The 19980-nt window shown below is 48.5% G+C and overlaps 2 protein-coding genes across 7 annotated transcripts in view; one reads left to right on the forward strand and one right to left on the reverse strand.

Moving 5' to 3' along the window:
• The window catches only part of TPCN1 (two pore segment channel 1), a 118074-nt gene extending 99955 nt beyond the window's left edge, over window positions 1-18119 (forward strand). For 2 of the 3 annotated variants that reach the window (XM_077159912.1, XM_077159911.1), the window contains exons 26-28: window positions 621-760; window positions 993-1073; window positions 2761-5274. In XM_077159912.1, coding sequence (XP_077016027.1) covers window positions 621-760; window positions 993-1073; window positions 2761-2877 — 338 coding nt within the window. In that variant the 3' untranslated portion in view covers window positions 2878-5274. Of the gene's footprint in view, window positions 1-620; window positions 761-992; window positions 1074-2760; window positions 5275-18002 lie in introns of those variants that run through there. The other variant, XM_077159913.1, reaches the window with a different exon arrangement.
• Window positions 4118-19980, reverse strand: part of SLC8B1 (solute carrier family 8 member B1) — a 51687-nt gene continuing 35824 nt past the window's right edge. For 2 of the 4 annotated variants that reach the window (XM_077159915.1, XM_077159914.1), the window contains exons 13-16: window positions 15647-15800; window positions 14641-14721; window positions 13253-13317; window positions 4118-6704 (exon numbers count right to left, since the gene is read on the reverse strand). In XM_077159915.1, coding sequence (XP_077016030.1) covers window positions 6507-6704; window positions 13253-13317; window positions 14641-14721; window positions 15647-15800 — 498 coding nt within the window. In that variant the 3' untranslated portion in view covers window positions 4118-6506. Of the gene's footprint in view, window positions 6705-13128; window positions 13318-14640; window positions 14722-15646; window positions 15801-19980 lie in introns of all 4 variants that reach the window. The other 2 variants (XM_077159917.1, XM_077159918.1) reach the window with 2 other exon arrangements.

Consider the following 19980-nt stretch of genomic DNA (forward strand, 5'->3'; position numbering starts at 1 on the left):
AGAAAAATAAAACAGTGGAGAAAGGCTTATGAAAGATAGTGGCCCCTTGCCCTGCTTTTCTCTACCCGTATCTCCCTCCAAAGACTGTTAACTAAAAGGAGTAGCAGCCAAGAGTTACCTCCACATTTCTAAATACAGTGTTCTTACTACCAGTTCTTGAGTTAAGTGATATAAACACTGTTTACTGCAGAACCAAATAGTACTTCCCTCTGCAGCTTTTTGATTATCCTGGCTTTAATCATTGCCTCACTTTTCCCAGGTTACATTGCTTTCGGATCACCGGTCCTCCCTTCTTTCCAAATTCTCTGTCAGATCTGCCACTGACCTATTATTGTTTCCAAATCTATGGTATTGAGTTGTCTGCCATTTTCTTTTTCTTGGAGCAACCCCCTCGAAACCCTCTGTCCTCTGTAAGCCGCTGGCTAAACCACCACTCCCGATGACCAAAGCAGAGGAATGCTGGCAGGGTGCCGGGCGGGCTGCGTCGCGCTGATCCAGAGCTGTTCTGCAAGAGGGAACCATAAGACCCCAGGAAGGGCAGTGGGGAGGACGGGCAAGCAAGGCCAAGCCAGGCCAGTGGCCTTGAGCCAGAGTCTCCCACCCACCCTCCCTCCTCGTAGTTGACAGCGGCATCACTCTTGAGAAGGAAATCTCCAAAGAAGAGCTGGTCTCTGTCCTCGAGCTCTACCGAGAGGCACGGGGGGCCACCTCAGACATCACCCAGCTACTTAAGATCCTCGCCCAGATGGAGAAACACGAGGTGAGGAGCCCCAGGAGACTCGGCAAGAGCAGGGCTCAGCTTAGTGCAGTACTCCGCCCTCTCCCCCGGTCCCTCCAGTTTCCATCACCCGACATTTTGGTCAGCTTTTGGGCAGTATGTTTGCAGAAGGCAGAGGAGTGGGAGAGGCCTGTTGCGGCACAGCACCCAGGCCCTGGCATTAGTGGGTCCTCGCCGTTCTGCAGCAGAGCCCTGCAGCTTCTACTCCTTTTAGCAAAACACCATGGTGTTCCTGGGACGGAGATCGAGGACGAAAAGCGACCTGAGCCTAAAGATGTACCAAGAGGAGATACAGGTAGGAGCCCTGTGAGGCCCCGTCACCCAGATCCCCCACCCACTCCTGACCTGGGAGTGGGCCTTACCCCTGCTAGGCAGGAGGCTGCTTTCCTGCACCTGTCTTGGATTGAGTTGAAGGGCTCAGTGGGGAAATCTGTTGGGACAACTACCAGTGGTATTCGGACTCAGTTTTGGGGCACAGCTGTTGGGATGCTTCTGTACCATTTGGCCTGCTGTAGTGTATTACTGGCAGTAGGGAGTTTTCCTCATTTAGATCTCTTACTGGAAGCTGGAGCTGCAAACTGAAATGACAGACAGGAAACCTCAATGAGCAAAGGGGGAATGGTGGGGACATTGAGTTGGCAGGGACAGGCCTCTCTAGTGAGGGCAGTCCGTTCGTGGTTCCTGCCTAATGTCAGAGAGGAATAAGCTGTTCCCACATCTCTTGGGAATTTTTGTTTGCTTTGATTTAGAAGGAGAGGTAGAAATTTGTTTGTTGCACAGTCTCCCAGTCTTTCCATGTTGGCAACTAAAAAGTTTTGCTCAGCATCGTGTGGGCCCACAACCCACTGGCCATAGGTGATGAGCCTGGGGTGGGGGTGGTCTTCCCCTCGATTCAGGCTCCTTAAGGGCTTGGGGACAATCTCCCACATCAGCTGACGTGGCTGTGCCCTGTGTCCTGGTGTTCTAACAGCTGGAAACACTTCTGTTTCCTCAGGATAGCCGTAACCTGTGTCCTGGCCAGAAAGTGTGGGAGTCGAACACCCTGAAGTGATTTATAAATTCTCTTAAAAGCCAGAGGCGTCCTAGTTGGCATGATCCGAGAGGTTTAGAGGGGCCCGTGGAGCTTGGTGGGAGAGACGCAGAGACGCTGGGGGTCATGCACATGGGCTGGTGGGTCCCGGCTGTGCTGCTGCTCGGCTCTGTGGCCTCAGTGGGGGTGGATGAGAGGTGTGTCAGCGCGTCCTCTGGCCCTGCCTGTCCATCTGCTCCAGGCCTCAGACAAGGAAGGCCCAGAGCTAGGACGTGTCTAAAATTTTTTAAAAATCTGTTTTAAAGTCCTTGGTTCAAATTGTTTAAAACATGTGGTTTGCTCTTTAGTCCCTCAGCTCCCTGAAGGCCATGTCCCAGGGAACACCAGGTGCTGCTTAGCTCCTGAGCTGGGTTTTGGAGAGTAGAGACAGCACCGTGGGAGTTGGATGATCTGAGTCTTGATCCCCACTCAACTTTATGCACTTCCCGAGCCTCGGTTTTCTTGGGTGTGAAATGGGGACACGTTCTGCCATGGCTGCCCTGTGTGATACCCTGGAGGGTTAGTGGCAGGTCCTACCGTGAACGGAATGGGTTGTGCTCACTAACACAGGTGGATTCTCATTACCCTGGGCCTGGTTTAAAGAGATCCTGTGTACCCAGCCCACTCTGCAAGGAACTGCTGATTCACAAGGGAGCAGTTCCGCTGTGATTCTCCTGTGGAGGCCATGCTAGGGATTCGCAGGAGGTCTGGAGTGTGTGGGGGCTTCAGTCCCAGCGGAACTGGCCAACAGCTAGGCCCCTTCCGTCCAGATGGCTCGTGGGCTCAGGTGGTCACGTCCTGCTTGGCCAGTGTCACTCCACGACTAGATGACCTCGTCAGGCTGGGGGAAAGCACGGGGGTGGCAGGGAGGGGCGTGGCCACCCAGCACCCCGTCTGCTCTGCTCTGCTGTAGGAGTGGTACGAGGAGCACGCCCGGAAAGAGGAACAGCAGCGACAGCTTGGCCGCAGCGGGGTGCCCAGTGCCCAGCAGCCCCCAGGCAGCCGCCAGCGCTCCCAGACCATCACCTAACACAGCTCATGGAAGCCATCCCTTCTATGCAATAACACAGTAGTATGACTTTACTACGACGTCTTGGAATAATGTGTGTGTATGTATGTATGTATGTATATGTGTGCATATATATATATACACACACACATTCAAATATATGCACATATTTACGTGTAGGAAAGAAGAGACAAGATGGGGTTTGGTTATAACCACCTTGCCCTGTTTTCCTCAACTCCAGAAGTCATTTTGGTTTAGCGGTGGTCAGGCCACGATGAGTTCTTCCTATGGTGTAAAGCTTCAGAAACCCGCTACTGGAGACCACTTGCAAAGATTCTGCCCATCTCTGCGGGGCCTGCCCTTAATGCAGGTCAGCCCCACAAAGGCCAGTCCCAGGTTTGCCCTGATGCTGCTCTGAGTTAAGGCCCACTGGCGGTGTCCCTTTGGGCTCTCCCTGCAGCCACATCCTGGGGTTTGTGTCTTGCATTAGGGACACCAGCACTTAGGAAGGAAAGAACCCCCATCCCTGGGATTAGTCATTCCCTTATACGGTGAAGCAATAGAGTGTTCCTCTGCCGGACCAGTGCCTGGGACCTGACAAAGCAGTAACCGAGGGTGTGGTTAGATGTGTCATCAGGTCTCACGGAGCCAGAGAGTGGGACAGAGATTGTGCTGATGGGTTTCGTTTCCTGGCTCCATAAGCCTCCTGTCCCAAATGTTTGGATTTAACCCTTGTTGTTAAAAGTCCTTCTAAATTGGCTTCCTGCCCACCCAGGCTGATGGCTCCAACCCCAGAGTATGCCCTGGAATGGCATCCTTAACTAAATCCCTTTTCTTTGTGATTTACCTGTTCAAGCAAAGGAACAGGGTTAATTAAGGATCCTGTGAAAGACGATAGCAGATATATATCCGTTAGCATCAGGCTGTTGTTGGGATTGGGAGTGCGGGGATGCGCCTGCCCGAGGAGACACGCAGCAGCACCGCCTCGGTGCACCCCGGCCCGGCTCCCCCTTCTGTACTCGCCCTCCCTGGACTCAGCCGAGGCAGCAGCAGGACTCCCTTGCCCCAGGGTTCTCAGTGGCAGGACTGGTTGATGAAAAAGTGGGTTCATCGAAACCCACTTAGCTGACCCCCTTGGCACCTCTTGAGGGGTCTGTATGATCGTAGGGGGCAGCCGAGTAGGGTGTGTGCTGAACTTTGGAGGTGTGTGGGGTCAGCGACCCTGCAGGCTGTCGGTGTTGGCTAGAGGGGGGGTTCTGCCTTTCAGCTCTTCTGGGCTGCAGAAGGCAGCATGTTGGTGTCAGGCCAGAAGCAGGGGATGAAGGGGGAGTGGACAGCAGTGGGTGGAAGCAGCAGCCCCCGAGGACCTTCCAGTTCCCACCCTGCCCTGTTTGAATTGGGGTGGTGAAGAGAGGTCGAGGTTCCCCTGAGCCAAGTCCATTTCCCCGCCATAGAGCGGTGGGACTGACCCCAGGGGAGCAGCACTGGGTCTCCCAACCCCTCCTGCTCCAAGGGCCTGTGTGCCTGCGGCCTAGGAGACCGTCGATTCTGGAAGGAACACTGCAGAGTCCTCCCCCGTCACTGGGAGAGCAGTGTGGGTGTTTAGCTTTAAAAGCACAGCCCTTGGGGACAGGTGAATCTTCCAACCACTGTGATTCCCTCTAGGAAGCAGGAGACGTGCATTCTCCCCTGGGCCTCTGGAGGGCCTGTGGGCTCGCACCGAGAGCCTGGCATCCAGCCTCAAACCCTTCTCCCTCTCCAGAGAATGAAGTATTTGCACAGGTGCGTGCCTTTTAGCTTTGTGTTGAAACAGAGGCGTTTTGGAACCAGAGGGCAGCTAGAGGACAGGGGTCCCATGACCTTGACAGTCGGCCTCATTGTGATCCCTTCCTCAGGGGGTTAGACAGACCTGGGAGGGGTGCTAGGGCCAGCAGCCCCCCCACCCCGGGGTTGGCCCGGTGGAGTTGAGGCAATCAAGCTGGAAGTAGCTGGGGCCCGAGTGGGAGAATCCTGCCCTAAGTGGGTTAACCAGTCTAGTTTTGAGCAGGGCTGGTGTCAGCCCTGCAGGGTCATCCATGGCTCCATCGGGTGAACCCTCAAGAACAGGCCTGTCCCCAGGGCATCAGGTGGCGTGGGTGCCCTTTTGCCTCTCCCATTCCACTGAGCAATGCCAGGGTGCCACGCGCTGCCCTGGCCCAGGCCCCACCCTGATGAATGAAGGCGCTTTGACAGCAAAGCCTACTGCCCCTCTTCCTTGCTGCCCTTCCCTCTAACCCCAGCCTTACTCCAAACCTCGCAGACAATCATTTTGTACGGATAACGGGAGAGATGTTGTAAGGTTTTGTACATTGGTGATTTGTTACCTAGAAAACCCACTGTATCTCTGGCATATTAATAAATGAGCCTCTGCTTTGTAAATCTGGCACGTCCTTGTGATTTCTGCCTGGGTGTGGCTCTGCGGTTCTCACCATTGATGGCGACAGGGGAGAAGCACCAGCCCTTCCTTACCCTGCCCTGCCACACGGGCCTTCTTCAGACGTTGGAATCGGCGGTTCCTCACCTAGTCCCAGAAAGGAAGCAACGGGAAGTCTCGGTGCATATTATTTTCTGTGTATTTGAAATAATTAACAGGGTTTTTTTTAATTGCAAAAAGGTAGTCTTTTTTTATTACCAGCATAAGGCAGCAGGGCCCACTAGAGAGTAGCTTGTGGAAAAGGCAGGTCCTGGCCACGGCAGGAAGGCACCGGGGGTCCCTCGTGTCCTCCCTGGCCCCTCCGGCCCCCCTGAGGTAGGTACAGGCTGCAGGCAGTACTGACGCCTGCTCACAGCTGGGGAAGCAAGGTCCAGAGCCCAGAGGACTCTCCCCACAGCCCAGGTCGGAGTCTTAGAGGGAGGGGCCAGATGGAAATTTTTTGGATCTCTTGGGTCAGATAAACTGTATTAATGTCAATTTCACCTTCCACTTAGCTTTATCTGTGTGGCTACTAGAAAACTCAGCGCTGTATGTGTCTCCCGTGCTGTGTCTCCTGGACAGCACAGGTCTGGGGGCCCAGGCTAGGAGAACCTGATGCCACGGTCCCCGTGCCTGCCCACCTGGGTGAGGAGTGCCGTCACCCTGCCTCCCCCGACAGCCCGTGTCAGCCACGTAAGCCCTGAGGAGAAGACGCGAGAAGGCCTGGAGCACAGCGCAGGGGAGACGGGAAGGCATCAGGGAAGGAGGATGGGGAAGGGCCACAGCCTCAGCAGCTGCCCTCAACACTTTGGGGCCTTCCCAAACCAGCCAGGAAGACCCCCACCCCCAGTTACTCCCCTCACCCCATACTTCCTCAGAGAGGCTTTTAGCTTCTCCCAGTAACTCTCTGTCCACAGCGGAGTCTCCAATGTTCCTGGCTGTGGGTCCAGAATCAGAAATAATGCAGCTGGCTGCTGGCTGGAAGAGGGACAGGGCCGTCTGCCCCCTGTAGGGCAGCAACTTCAAACCTGCGGCAGCAGAAACCACTCCACGGGACCCCAGATGCCATTCGCTCTCCTGTGCACAGCCCCTGGGCTTTCATGGAAGGTGACTGCGTCTCTGACTGTCCCTTCACAGGAGGCTGCTCGGTACCGGCATGCCGTGGCACCTCTAGGCAGAGTCTGATGTCCAGCTTCCATCACACACTTTTCAAGTGAATCACTCCAAATTCTGTGAGGAGGGCTACAGCCAGGAAGTTCAAGTAGAAGAGGAGTAGGCAGATGCCATAGACTTTACTCAGCTGGAAGCACTGCAGTGGGACTGCAACCAGGGAGAAGACAAGGCTGAGCCCCAAGGCACTGGCCAAGACCCACACCAGCAGTCCGTCTGATTCCAGCTGCAAGAGGACAAGAGAGGGACCAGTCACTCGCCAGCACAGTCGGCCCACTCCTGCCTAGAGCAGTACAGAAAGGGAACCTTATCTTCAAGTTCAATTCTACCAGTCAGGTCCACTTGTGTTGGTGCTTCACTGACATAAGAAAGGCATTTATAAAAGTGTAAACATTGAACTCTAGTGAATGACATGCCTGTACTGAAGGTCTGCCACTTACTGTGAAATGCATAAAAAAGATGGACAGATCAGTGATAAAGCAAACAGAACAAAATATTCATAAGAGCTAGACAGTGGGTATATGAATGTTCACTGTACAATTCTTTCAACTGTTTGATATCTGGACTTTCATGATGAAGGTAAAAATCAAAGACATTTTCTACATACACATAGTCAATTCTTATAATTCCCACTAGTTGCGTTCTATGAAGTCAGATTGAATTCTGAACCACTCCCTCAGAGGAAACGCAGGGTTAGGTTCCTGCGAGCCTCTGCTCACAACATTTTCATCAACTGATCAACAGCTGACATTGTTTCATGTGTGCGTCTCTTTAAGGACTTTAATATACTGTTCATTTACTAATATTGAAGTCAAGGCCAACACTGTACCACATACCTGGACAAAGGCTATCTCACCCACTTATGGAGATAAGTTACATGGCATCACTGTGATCGGGGACATTTTAAACAGCAAAACCACCACTGTCAAGCACTAAATCCACCACCAGAAGTCCCCTTCTTTTATAGGATGGGAGCTGAAACGGGCATCATGTTGGTCCATCCAGCTGCAGGATGTACGTACGTGCTGAGCAAATCAAATGTGTCCACAAATAACTGCAGGAGTGCCAATTTGGGGGTGATAAAAACTTTATCAAGTAACGTGAATTTGCAAATAATGAAGAGTAACTGTATTTATCTTTGGGGCTTACTACATGCCGGGTACTTTGCTACGGCCCTTACAAGCATTACTTGATTTGATCTAGCCAAAACACTGTCAGGTGTTTCCTATGTTTAACATGATTTTACAGATGATGAAACGAACTTGTCCAAGGCACTCAACGGCAGAAATCCTCCACAATATATTAGCCACCCCAACCCAGTGGCATACTAATATACCATGACCAAGTAGGAGTCATCCCAGGAATGCAATGGTGGTTCAATATAGGAATAGCAATTAATGTAATACACCATGTTATGAGAAGGAAGGGAAAAGCCATGATGATCTCAGTAGATGCAGAAAAGGCATCTGACAAAATCTACCAACTATCTCGATAAAACTATTCAAAAGTAATAACACAGGCATATCTCATTTTATTGTGCTGCTTAGATACTGGGTTTTTTATAAATTGACAGTTTAGTCTCCTACCATTTTTCCAACAGCATGTGCTCACTTCTCTGTGTCACATTTTGGTAATTCTCATACTTTCAAATTTTGTTTCTATCATCACTGTTTTGGGGTGCCACAAACCACGCCTGTATAGGATGGTGTACTTGATCGATAAATGTTGGGTATGTTCTGAGCATTCCACCAGCTCCCTCTTTCCTCGGACAAAACAATATTGAAGTTAAGCCAGTTATTAACTGTACGATGGCCTCTAAGTGGTCAAGTAAAAGGAAGAGTCGCACATCTCTCACTTTAAATCAAAAGTGAGAAATGATGGCTATGCTCAGTGATGAAGGCATGCGGGAGGCTGAGAGAGGTGGGGAAGCTGCAGAAGAAAGTTGGAAGCTGGCAGAGGTTGGTCCACTGGGCTTAAGGAAAGAAGCCGTCTCCCTAAACCGTGACATCAGAGAGCAAGGGGGAGCAGCACGTGCTGGGCCGAGGCTGCAGCAAGTTATCCAGACGCTCCAGCTAAGATCACTGATGAAGGGGCTACGCTGAACAACAGGGTTTTCGGTGCAGCCAAAACGGCCTTCATTGGGAGGAAGGTGACATCTAGGCCTTCCTCGCTCAAGAGGAGAAGTCAGTGCCTGCTTCAAAGGACAGGTTGGCCCTCCTGGTGGGGGCTAATGCAGCTGGTGACTTCACGTTGACGCAAAGGCTCATTTGCCATTCTGCAAAGCCAAGGGCCCTTAAGAATTATGCTCAGTCTCCCCTGTCACGTGCTCTAGAAATGGAACAACAAAGCCTGGATGCCAGCACATCTGTTTACAACATGGTTTCCTGAGTATTTTAAGCCCACCATTGAGACAGACTGCTCAGGAAAAAAGACTGCTTTCAAAATACAACTGCTCACTGGCAATGCCCCTGGTCACCCACAAGTCCCGTGGGGATGTACAATGAGATTAAGGTTGTTTTCATGCCTGCTAACGCAACATCCCATCTGCAACCCGTGGATCCGGGAATCTTCTGGATTTGGGCAAAGTCCGCTGAAAACTTTCTGGAAAGGATTCATCATCCTAGGTCTATAGAGGACATTCGGGAGGCATGGGAAGAGGTCACCATATCACCGTTAACTGAATTGGAAGACACTGAGTCCAACCCTCATGGATGACTGAGGCACTCAAGACTCCAGTGGACAAAATAATTGCAGTTGTGGTGGAAATAAAAGAACCAGAATTAGATCAAAAGCTAGAAATAACTAAGCTTAGAGAGGAACGGAACCTGAAGCCATGACTCAAACTGCTGCAATCTCATAAATCATGAACAGATAAGAGGTTGCTTCTTCAAGATGAGCAAAGAAAGTAGTTTCTTGAGACAGAGACAGAATCCACTCCTGGTGAAGATGCTCTGACACTGTTGAAATGACAACAGAGGAGTTACACTACTACATCAACCGAGGTGACACAGCAGCAGGGTTTGAGAGGACCGACTCCAGTTTCGAAAGAAGTTCTACTGTGGGCAAAATGCTATCATCAAACAGCATCACTTGCTACAGAGAAATATCTTGTGAAAGGAAGACTTGATTGGTGTGGCAAACTTCGTTTCATCTCTTATTTTAAGAAACTGCCGCAGCCACCCCGACCTGCAGCAGCGTTAACACTGACGCAAGACTCTCCACTGGCGGAAGGGTTACAGTGCACTGAAGAGTAGCACTTTTTAAATTAAGGTAGGTACAATTTTTTCCAGACATAATGCTGTTGCACATTTAATAGACTACAGTAAAGTAAAAACTTTTATATTCACAGGGAAACCAACAATTCGTGTGACTTGCCTTATTGCAGTGGCCTGAAAATGTGTCCACAGTATCTCTGAGGCATCCCTGGAGAAGGGAACGTCTTCAGCTGTGAAAGACTTTAAAACTCTCCCTGCTAAGATCAGGAATAGCCTGAGGATGCCCGCTTTCACCACTGTTCTTCAATGTAACACTACAAATCCGTGCCCGAACAATTAGGCAAAAAATATAAAAGATATTGAAGTTGGAAAGGAAGAAATAAAAACTATCTGTCTGCAGATGACATACACTTATATATAGAAATCCACAGGGAAACTATTAGTGCTAATAAATGAATTCAGCACGGCGGCAGGGTACAAGATCAACCCTGGCACTGAACAATCCAAAGAGGAAATTAAAGAAACAGTTTCATTTATAAGAGCATCTAAAAGGATAAAATGTCTCGGGATAAATGTATGACGAAAACTACAGAACAATGCTGACAGAATTAAAGATCTAAATAGTAGGACATTCCACATCCATGGATTGGAAGAGCTACCAGAGTTATGTCAATATTACCCCAAATAATATACAAACTTAATATAATCCATCTTAAAATTACAGCAGTCTTTTTTGCAGAATTGGAAAAACTGATCCTCAAGTTGGTACGGAACTACAAGTTACCCCAAACACGCAAACCACTTGTAAGAAGAACAGGTTTGGAGGACTCCTGCTTCCCAATTTCAAAATGTGTTACAACGCAACAGTCATCAAAACAGTGTGATGCTGGCACCAAGACGGGCAAACAGATTAGAATTCAAAGTCTATAGGGCCATGGTGGCTCAGCAGGCCGAGTACTCGCCTGCCATGCCAGAGGACCCAGGTTCGATTCCTGGTATCTGCCCATGTTAAAAAAAAAAAAAAAAATTCAAAGTCTATAAACAGACCTGCACAACTTTGGCCAATTGATTTTTGACAAGGATGCCAAGGACATGAAGTGGGAAAAGAAGAGTCTCCTCACAAACTGTGCTGGGAAAACCGGAAACCCACGTGCAAAAGAATGAAGTTAGACCTCTATCTCACATCACACACAAAAATCAACCCAAATGGATCAAGGAACTAAATATAAGAGCTAAAACCATAAAACTCTTAAGATAACATAGGGGCAAATCTTCACAATCTGCCGGGAAAAGGCAACCTCTAGGCTGGGAGAAAATAGTTTCAAACCATATTTCAGATAAGGTTTAATATCTACAATACATAAAGAACTTTACAATTCAACAAAAAGTCAGCCATTTCTCCAAAGAAGATATGCAAATGGCCCAAAACACATGAAAAGATTTTCCAAGATGGCTAAATGGTATGGAACTACAATTAAAACCACAACGAGATAGTATTTCATACCCACCAGAATGCTTATTTAAGAAATGGAAAAGAATGTGTCGGAGAGGCAGAGAAACTGGAACTCTAGTCTGGGTACATCTAGAAGTAGTATTGCCGGGTATAATGATAATTTCTGTATTCTATATAAGACACATCAAGATAAAAGTTGTATGATATCACTTACAAAAGATGACTTAAAATAGCAAACTTGGAGGGAATGGGGGGAGGGGATATGTTTGTAAAACTAAACTGCAGTGACTGGAAATGACAGGGAAAGGCCCGGTGAAGGCAGAGACTGGAGTGACGCAGCCGCCCACCAAGGGACACCTGAGACCACGAGAAGCTGGACAAGGGATCCTGCCCTTCCTTGATTTCCAACTGCTAGTCTCCAGAACTGAAAGGGAATAAATTTATATGGTTTAAGTTACCCAGCTTGTGGTCACTTGTTATGACAGCCCTGGAAAACGAATTCACTCTTTCTATATATATATATAGGGTTGTTGAAAAAGGAAGTGAAACTGTCCACTCCCCACATGAGTTCCTTCCTGACTACCATCTAACGGGGCACTTAGGACCAGGTGGGTGCGAGGCACTGTGTGCCCCATCTCCTTCCACCTGCCCAAACCCCTGTCTGGGAAGCACTGTCGTTGGTCCTTCCACTGATGAGGAAACTGAGTCGCTACAAGTGACAGATGGTCCTAAGCATCGCCCCATGCTGCCTCCCCCCTACCACATACACACATACACCCTGAGGTGGGCACACACACACCAGTCACAGCAGTCTGCACACCACAGGCACGATCAGACAACAGGCAAGGGCTCAGAGCACTGAGTTTTCCACCAGCCAGGACATCGTGGGCATCGCTCCCTGTTGAAGTGTCCCATGGAACCACGAGCACATTTCCCGAGCTCAGCACAGAGGTGGGAGGAACAGGGAGACACACAAAAGAGGCACCTTATTGTTTGGAACCACTTTAGAATCCACCACGAAAAGGAAACTGTTAAACCAAGAAAGAACGTACATAAAATGTGTAGGGAGACGGGGTATTTATTTGGAAAGGTGTACTTTTCAAGCCCTAAGGAGCTACGAGCCTGTGTGGCCATGTGGAAGGCTGGTCCTGCCCCCTCATTTCAGGTCAGCTGCCAGGAGTCTGTCCTGAATGAGGCACTCTTAAAGAAAGGCTCTGGGCCTCACAGCATTCAAAGTGCTCTCCCACACTTGTAAAACCAATCCCAGGTAATCAGTCTTTTGCTTTCCAGAGAGCAAACAAAAGACTATTCAGAATAGAGATACCAAAATGGGGAATGCCAGCCTACCACCCCTGGGTCAAGTCTGCCCTCTGCCATGTTTTAAATGTAGAAAAAAAGCCCACCTAGGAATCTCAATTTCTTCTGCTGTAGGAAAGCTGGCAAGTCCGGTCACATAAAGCCCACCCGCATCGTTCCACACCTCAACATCACCCGCCTGGCTGGCTGGGTGTCACCCTGGCAGAGCCTGCCTCTCAGGTAGAGCACAGGTATGCGGCCGCAGCCCCAGGGAGTTCATTAAAAATGCAAATCCCTTCAAGTGGGAGGAGCTCGGGCTTGATGTTTCACAACCTTCTCCAAATCTGCTGGGTCCACGATCCAGGGATTCAACAGACGGCACCTCCCACCTCTCACATCCCCATCCCTTCCCCCTAAGCAGCACTGAACCATGATGGTCACCCTGACCCTTATTTCAGGCGTATTTAGCCAGCTCCATTTTACAGATGAGGAAACCAAAGTTCAGAGATACCTTAACCTGCTCAAGATCACACAGCAAGAAACTCAAATGATGGGACCAGAATCAAAACCCAGGGTTCCTGCTCCTCCTTCTCAAGCTACGTCTCAGTCTGCGAACTTAAAAGCAATAAGGTGTTTTCAAACCTATGTGCAAAATATTTTTACAGTATTCTAAAGATCAGACTTACAGATTCAGACACGTTCTCTTCCCGGGCAAGAATAAACTGCTGAGCTGTGACTGGTCTCCCAGGCCCAAGGAGGCAGGTGAGGAAGCAGAGGAAGGAGGCCCTTGCAGAAGGGCCTGGCACTCACCTTCACCTCCGTGTGGCTCCGCAAGATCTGCAGCAGGCAGCCCAGTCCCACACCCACGAGGATGTCTGCAGCCCAGCTCAGGAAGCTTTTCTACAACAGCCCGCCCCAAACCCCAACTACAGATGCTACACAAGAACAGAACTCTGCTTTCTTTATAGTCCATCCCCCCTCCTGTCAGAGGAGACCCTATCCAGTTTCAACACCTTAAAGAAGGTGGGTGGGGGGCGTATATGTTATACTCAGTTTATAAGAATCAAATGGGGCCACAGAAATGCTTGGTACCTCAAGCCCTCAGTAGGTGCAGGGACTGGGGCTGGACAAGGTGAAGTACCCTATCTGTCTCTCAGCATGCCAGGACACACTGCTCCAGGCAGGGCTCCCTCCTTCCCACCCTGAGCTGAGAGGTCAGGCCAGGGCCCAAAAGCAAGCAGCAGGTCTCAGTGGGTACAACGGCCACCAAGGGCCCTATGCAGCCTGGGGGTTACAGACAGCAAGGGACGTGTACAGGTCCTATCCCTTTTGTGTTTTGCCAGCTAGCTGCCTCCTCTGTAGCTCCCCACCACCACCACCACCCCAGGCCTTCTCATGGCAGAGCTTGGGAGAGCTGGACTTTAAGCTCTTTTTATTAACATTATTTTACAACCCATAACACTTACTGCCTTTTGACTGCCTGCAACGTGCTGGGCACTATCCTAGGGATTTTCCCATTTTTTCATTTCGATCCTCAGGCCAACCCACTTTTACTATATAGAGAGGCGAGGTTCAGAGAGAACAAGGCACATGCCCAAGGTCACACAGCTGGCAGGTGGCAGTCCTGCAACAGGAATCGACAACTGTCTAGTTTCAAAATCCTTTCCTTTTCACAGCCCTTGGCTGCCTGCACCTGTCTTTTCTCTGTATCACAGGGGACAGCAAACCACAGCCTGCAGGCCAAGGCTGGACTCCTGCCTGTTTGTTTAATGAAGTTTTATCGTAGCACAGCCACACTTATTCGTTTACAAATTGCCTGTGACTGCCTTCCCACTCTGTCGGCAGAGCTGAACAGTGACAAGAGTCCATATCATCCATAAAGCCTACAATATTACTATCTGCCCTTGACAGAAAAAGCTTGCTGACCTGTTACAGACCATGTTAAATCCCTAAGCAAGAGGGAGTGCGCTTCCTCGGACACACAGGGCATGCGGGTTGGGCATCTCCTAGTTGCCCACCCCACCACCACCTGCCACCTACTGAGAGGGTACCAGGTACCAATCAGCCAGGCCTATGAGGTCAGGACTCTCCATATGCCCATTTACAGAAGAGGACCTTGTGGTCCAAACAGCCACGTCACCTCTCCAAGGCCCCCATGACACCAGTGCTGGGGCCAAGAACAGCATCTCAAAGGATACTGAAGATGATGCCGCCGAAGCAGGCTGAAAATGCCATCCGTGGGTAGCCTTGGCGGGCCAGGGTGAGATCTGAGAAGACATCTGCATAGAAAAAAGAGACAGCCTTATTCATCGAAAACCTTCATTGCGGTTGCCATTTGGCAGCCTGCCCTGCAGAACTTGAATTCGTGCATCTCTACACTCGCATGAGACACTTTTATAAAATCTTATACTATGAAAAAGAAAAAGAAAGAGAGAGAGCCTTGAGAAGTGAGAGGATGCCCTTGGTCACTCCCTCCCTCCCTCCCTCTCACCCACGGTCATTCACTCAACCCATGAGCATGCGCCTGAGCAGGCACGAGCCAGCTGAGTGCAATGGGGCCCACCATTCTCTCCGCTGCCCCTTGCCCTTCCTTTCCCACCAGGAGCAACTTTGTGGGTATATGATGTGCATCCATCATTTTTCACCCAAGTCCTGTCTGCAGCTAACACACATGGCACCTCCATGCAAATCAGAAAAAGGTGACTGAAAATGGTGCCCCAAAGAGATGAGAGGTCGGAGAGCTGGATTTTAACTTCCTTTGCCCTTTGTTGGCCGGATTCTCTTGTGCAGTACACAACCTGTCCAACCTTATACAGCTGCTCTAGTAAAACATAGATATTTGTTTGCACATGTCACACGCCCATGAGCACGTTCGGCACAGCTGGCTGGGATGGGTGCCCTGCCCTGCCCTGCCAAGAGCTCTGGGAGTTCACTGGGTGTCCAGCATCAGAGTGTGGGGAAAAGATAGCCTCTACAGAGTCTCCCACCCAGGTGCAACCCAGGCCACCTCATGCTGGTGCCACTGTCCACAATAATAGTCAGCACCAAATTCACGCTAAGGGCAGACGCCCTGGACACCCCGGCCCACGTGCAACTCTGACTGGGAGGGCATGAAGCTGTGATGGGGCAATGGGGCCACACTCCCCCGAGACCCAAACTGGCCCTGGGTGTGGATGCCGGGGCAGGCAGAGCCCACACCCTCACCTCCGATGCTGTTCCCCCAGGCCAGCAGGGTGAGCCCCAGCACCGTGTTGCTCAGCCGGAAGATCACGCCCAGGCACCGCAGAATGTTCACCACCTCTGTGGCGGCCGCATTGATCCACAGAGCGCTGGTCAGGAAGCCCAGGAAAGCAAAGAGCTGGGGAGGGAGCAGAACCATATGCTGAAGGGCCCCAGGCCAACCCCCAGCAGGGACACAGAGCCCCAGTTTCTCATCTGCAAAATGGGATAACAGGAACCCCCCCCCATGAGGTGGGTACTATATATAAAACAAAGTAATACACACAAAGCAACTCCTGCCAGGAACAGAGTAAGCACTCAATAAAACCTTAGCTCATACTATTATTTCCTAGGAAAATGGTCCATCCACAGCTTTTATCAGAGTCCCAATCTCCAAACCCAAAATACATAAGAAACCCAGCCTGAAAACGACTTCCCTAGTTTATCAATTTGCTGAAAATTCATCCCCCATTACTGACTTAGTAGGTCAACATCAGAGTTTATAAACATAATAACAGAACATTTTAAATCAATAACTAATAAAAAATGAAAAATCTAAGTACACTTTTGAGGAAAAGTCTTTGGTCAAACTGCCAAAAATTCTTTAGGAGTGTTTAGAAGAAAGAGAACCCACTAAGACCAAACAATTCCATCACTACCAATTTGATATCTAACACTTCATTATATAAAGGCAAACAGTCCGACAGTTTTTCAGAACATTAAACATAGAGTTACGATTTGACCCAACAATTCCACTTCTAGGTAATGACCAAAGAGAAATGAAAACACATGGCCACACAAAAACTTATGCATGGACATTCGCAACAGCCTTATTCCTAAGAGCCAAACGGTGGAAACAACCCAAATGTCCATCAACAGATGAACAGATAAGCAAAATGTGGTATGTCCGCTAAATAGAATATTATTCAGCCATAAAAAAGACTGAAGTTCTGATATAAGCTACAACATGGATAAACTTGGAAGACATTGTACTAAGTAAAAGAAGCCAGTCACAAAAATCCCATTTTATGATTCCATTTATAGGAAATGCCCAGAATAGGCAAATCCATAAAGAAAGTAGACTAGTGATTGCTTAGGGCTAGGGGAGTAGACATGGTGGGGGATAGCAGGCAACAGCTAGAAGGGAAGGGTTTTTTTATGTTCTAAAATTGATGGTGGTGATGGTTGAACATATCTATGAATATATCAAAAATCACTGGATTGTATACTTTAAATGGGTGAATTGTAGGGTGTGTGGATTATATCTCAATAAAGCTGTTTTAAAAATCCAATAGTAAGGGGAAAAAAAGCTCTATAGTGAATTTTATTTAAAAGGACGCCAATTCTGGAGGACCTCTTTTGTTGCTCAGATGTGGCCTCACTCTCTGTAAGCCCAACTTTGCAAAGGAAAGCATTGCCCTCCCCCACTACATGGACATGACATCCCGGGGTGAAAGTCTCCCTTGCGACGTGGGAGAGGACTCCCAGGGTTGAATCCAGCCCTGGCACCATGGGATCAACAATTCCATCCTGACCAAAAGGGTGAAAAGTATAACTAATAAAGTATCTCTGGCAGAGAAAGTTCAAATCAAGTCAAGAGGCTACTCTGGAGGTTGCTCTTACACAAGCTTCAGGTAGACCTTGCTACCTATAATCACCTGCCAACCCCCAACCAGGACCATTCCAGCCAATCCTAAAGAACACCTAGGGTAATATATAAGATTCCACAAGGGTTCCATGCACTAGAGTAACTTTCCAGAAACCTACAACATCCAGATAGGTCCCTGACCTGGATAAGTCCTGAAACCTAGCCCAGCCTCTCCAGAACATCAGCTAGTTCCATCTCCCTACCCCGTATGAGAGGAAGACCCTTCCAATGTGAAAAATTTAGAATGGCCATAGCCCAAAGACCCCCCCCCAAAGAGAGGTATGGAAAGATCAAAGGTCATGATGGAGTCATACCCAGAAGATAGATAAAACGAATATGAATGCTGAATCATAAATTGATCGCTCTTTGAGTCTCCAGGATTTTAGAGCAGCCAGAAGTAAAATCCTAAAATTGTGAAAATGTAACCCATGTCAAACTCTGAAATATGTTCTGCAACTAATTGTGGTGCTGTACTTTGAAATTTATACCTTTTTTGTATATATATATTATTTTTCACAAAAAAGGGGGAAAAAGTTGATTGTGACAATAAAAAAAAATATTTAAGCCTTCTAGCCTCCTGTATTCTGCAGCAGCTAGATGGAAAAATGTGAGAGGATCATATGGTAGCCCACGACAAACTCTGAGATCTGTCTTTTTTTCTTTTTTTTTTCTTTTTTATTTGCATATGGGCAGGAGGTACCAGGAATCGAACTTCAGACCTCCAGTATGGCAGGTGAGAGCTCTGCCTGCTGAGCCACGGCAGCCTGCCCCTGAGATCTGTCTTGTAACTACTTTTTGTTGAAGAGTGCTTTGAAAACTATTGCTTTTTATTTCTTTGCTTTGAATATATGTTATACTATACAATAAAAAATGTGAAAAAAAATCAAATGAAAAAGACATTTCAAAATGACAATAAAAGAAAGGACTAGGAGGGATCGGGCCAAGATGGCGGCCTAGCAAGGTGTGGGATTTAGTTCATCCTCCAGAGCAGTTAGTAAACAGCCAGGAACAGTACAGAACAACTGCTGGGGCCACGTTAGTAACCGGACACACAGCATACCCCAGTCTGGACTGGCTGCGAGCCCACCCAGAACCGTGAGTCCCCCAAGACATGGCAGCTGGTGCCCCTCCCCCACAGGCTGCTTCCCAGAGGGGAAAGGAGATTGACATTACCAGCAACAGGGGCTGAACACAACCAAACTCCAATTGTGGAATTAATTCACAAATTCTGACTACTAAAAATAGGCCCCCAGCTCAGCTGAACCACGAGTCAAAGCAGAGGTCGCTGGTTTTTTGCCCTAGCGCAGAGGGGGCAGGGCTAATGGAAAATGAAAAAAGGAAACGGGGTTTTTTTGGATCAGACAGCATATAACACGTGAAAGGGTCTGGGCCCTGAAGGAAAGGAGGGGGTAAATAGGACCTGAAGGTACAGAGCAATATACCACCTTAAGCTTTTGATTGGCAAAGCTGGGAATGGGGTTCCTGCTCTAAAACAAATTCTTTTTCTTTTTTGTGGCTGTGTTTCTACAGCTTGACTGCTCTTTGGATACAGCTGCAGGGCTTCTCAAGCTCCAACTGCCCCAGGCATAGGCAAAATTAAGCTTGTTTGAATGTTTATCTAGAGACTATGCCTTCCACGGGAGAGGGGTGGGGCCCAGCTCAGGCAGAATCCCTCTCTCAAGGAATTCAGACCCCAGGGTGTGGAAAAGTGAAGCAATTAAAGCCAGCCTACAACCTCTCCTCTGTCTCCACCACGCCCCCAGCAGGGAGAGTCTGCTGAAGTTAAAGGTCCTGCATCACCTTAGGTTGTTGGGACCTGCAGGCAGACAAGTGCCACAAACCAGGCAGGATAGGGAAAATACAGAGTCTAGGCTTCACAGGAAAGCTTTACAACCTGCTGGGTCTCACTCTCAAGGAAAATTGACACAGGTGACTCCTCCTGAGAGGAGGCCAGTTGGGTCTGGGAAAATCTGGCTGGGGTCTATAATACCTAAGTAGACTCTCCTAAGGGGGAAAAAAGGTACCATATAGGCAGGGCAAGAAACAAGAAAACAAGAACTGAAAAATTCTGATCTGTTAAACAAAACCTAAGCTAGAGGTTCAGAATAAGCTGAATTGAATGTCAAAGAACAGATAGACAAAAAAGTCATCCAGCAAGAAAACCCTAGGTAAAAAAAAAAAAAGTGAAAATCTCCAGAATAAACTAATTAAGGTAATTAAATGCCTAGACACCAGCAAAAAGTAACAAATCATACTAGGAAAACTGAAGATATGGCCCAGTCAAAGCAACAAACCAACAATTCAAATGAGATACAGGAGTTGAAACAATTAATTCAGAATGTTCAAACAGACATGGAAAACCTTATCAAAAATCAAATCAATGAATGGAGGAAGGGTATAAAGAAGACAAGGAATGAACAAAAAGAAATTGAAAGTCTGAAAAAACAAATCACAGAACTTATGGGAATGAAAGGCACAGTAGAAGAGATGAAAAAACAATGGAAACCTACAATGTCAGATTTCAAGAGGCAGAAGATAGGATTAGTGAACTGGAGGATGTGACATCTGAAATCCAGCAAAGCAAAAGAAAATATAGGGAAAAGAATGGAAAAATATGAGCAGGGACTCAGGGAATTGAATGACAACATGAAGCACATGAATATACATGTTG

Source organism: Tamandua tetradactyla, chromosome 5 (genome assembly GCF_023851605.1).
Source record: "Tamandua tetradactyla isolate mTamTet1 chromosome 5, mTamTet1.pri, whole genome shotgun sequence".
Classification (NCBI taxonomy): Eukaryota; Metazoa; Chordata; class Mammalia; order Pilosa; family Myrmecophagidae; genus Tamandua; species Tamandua tetradactyla.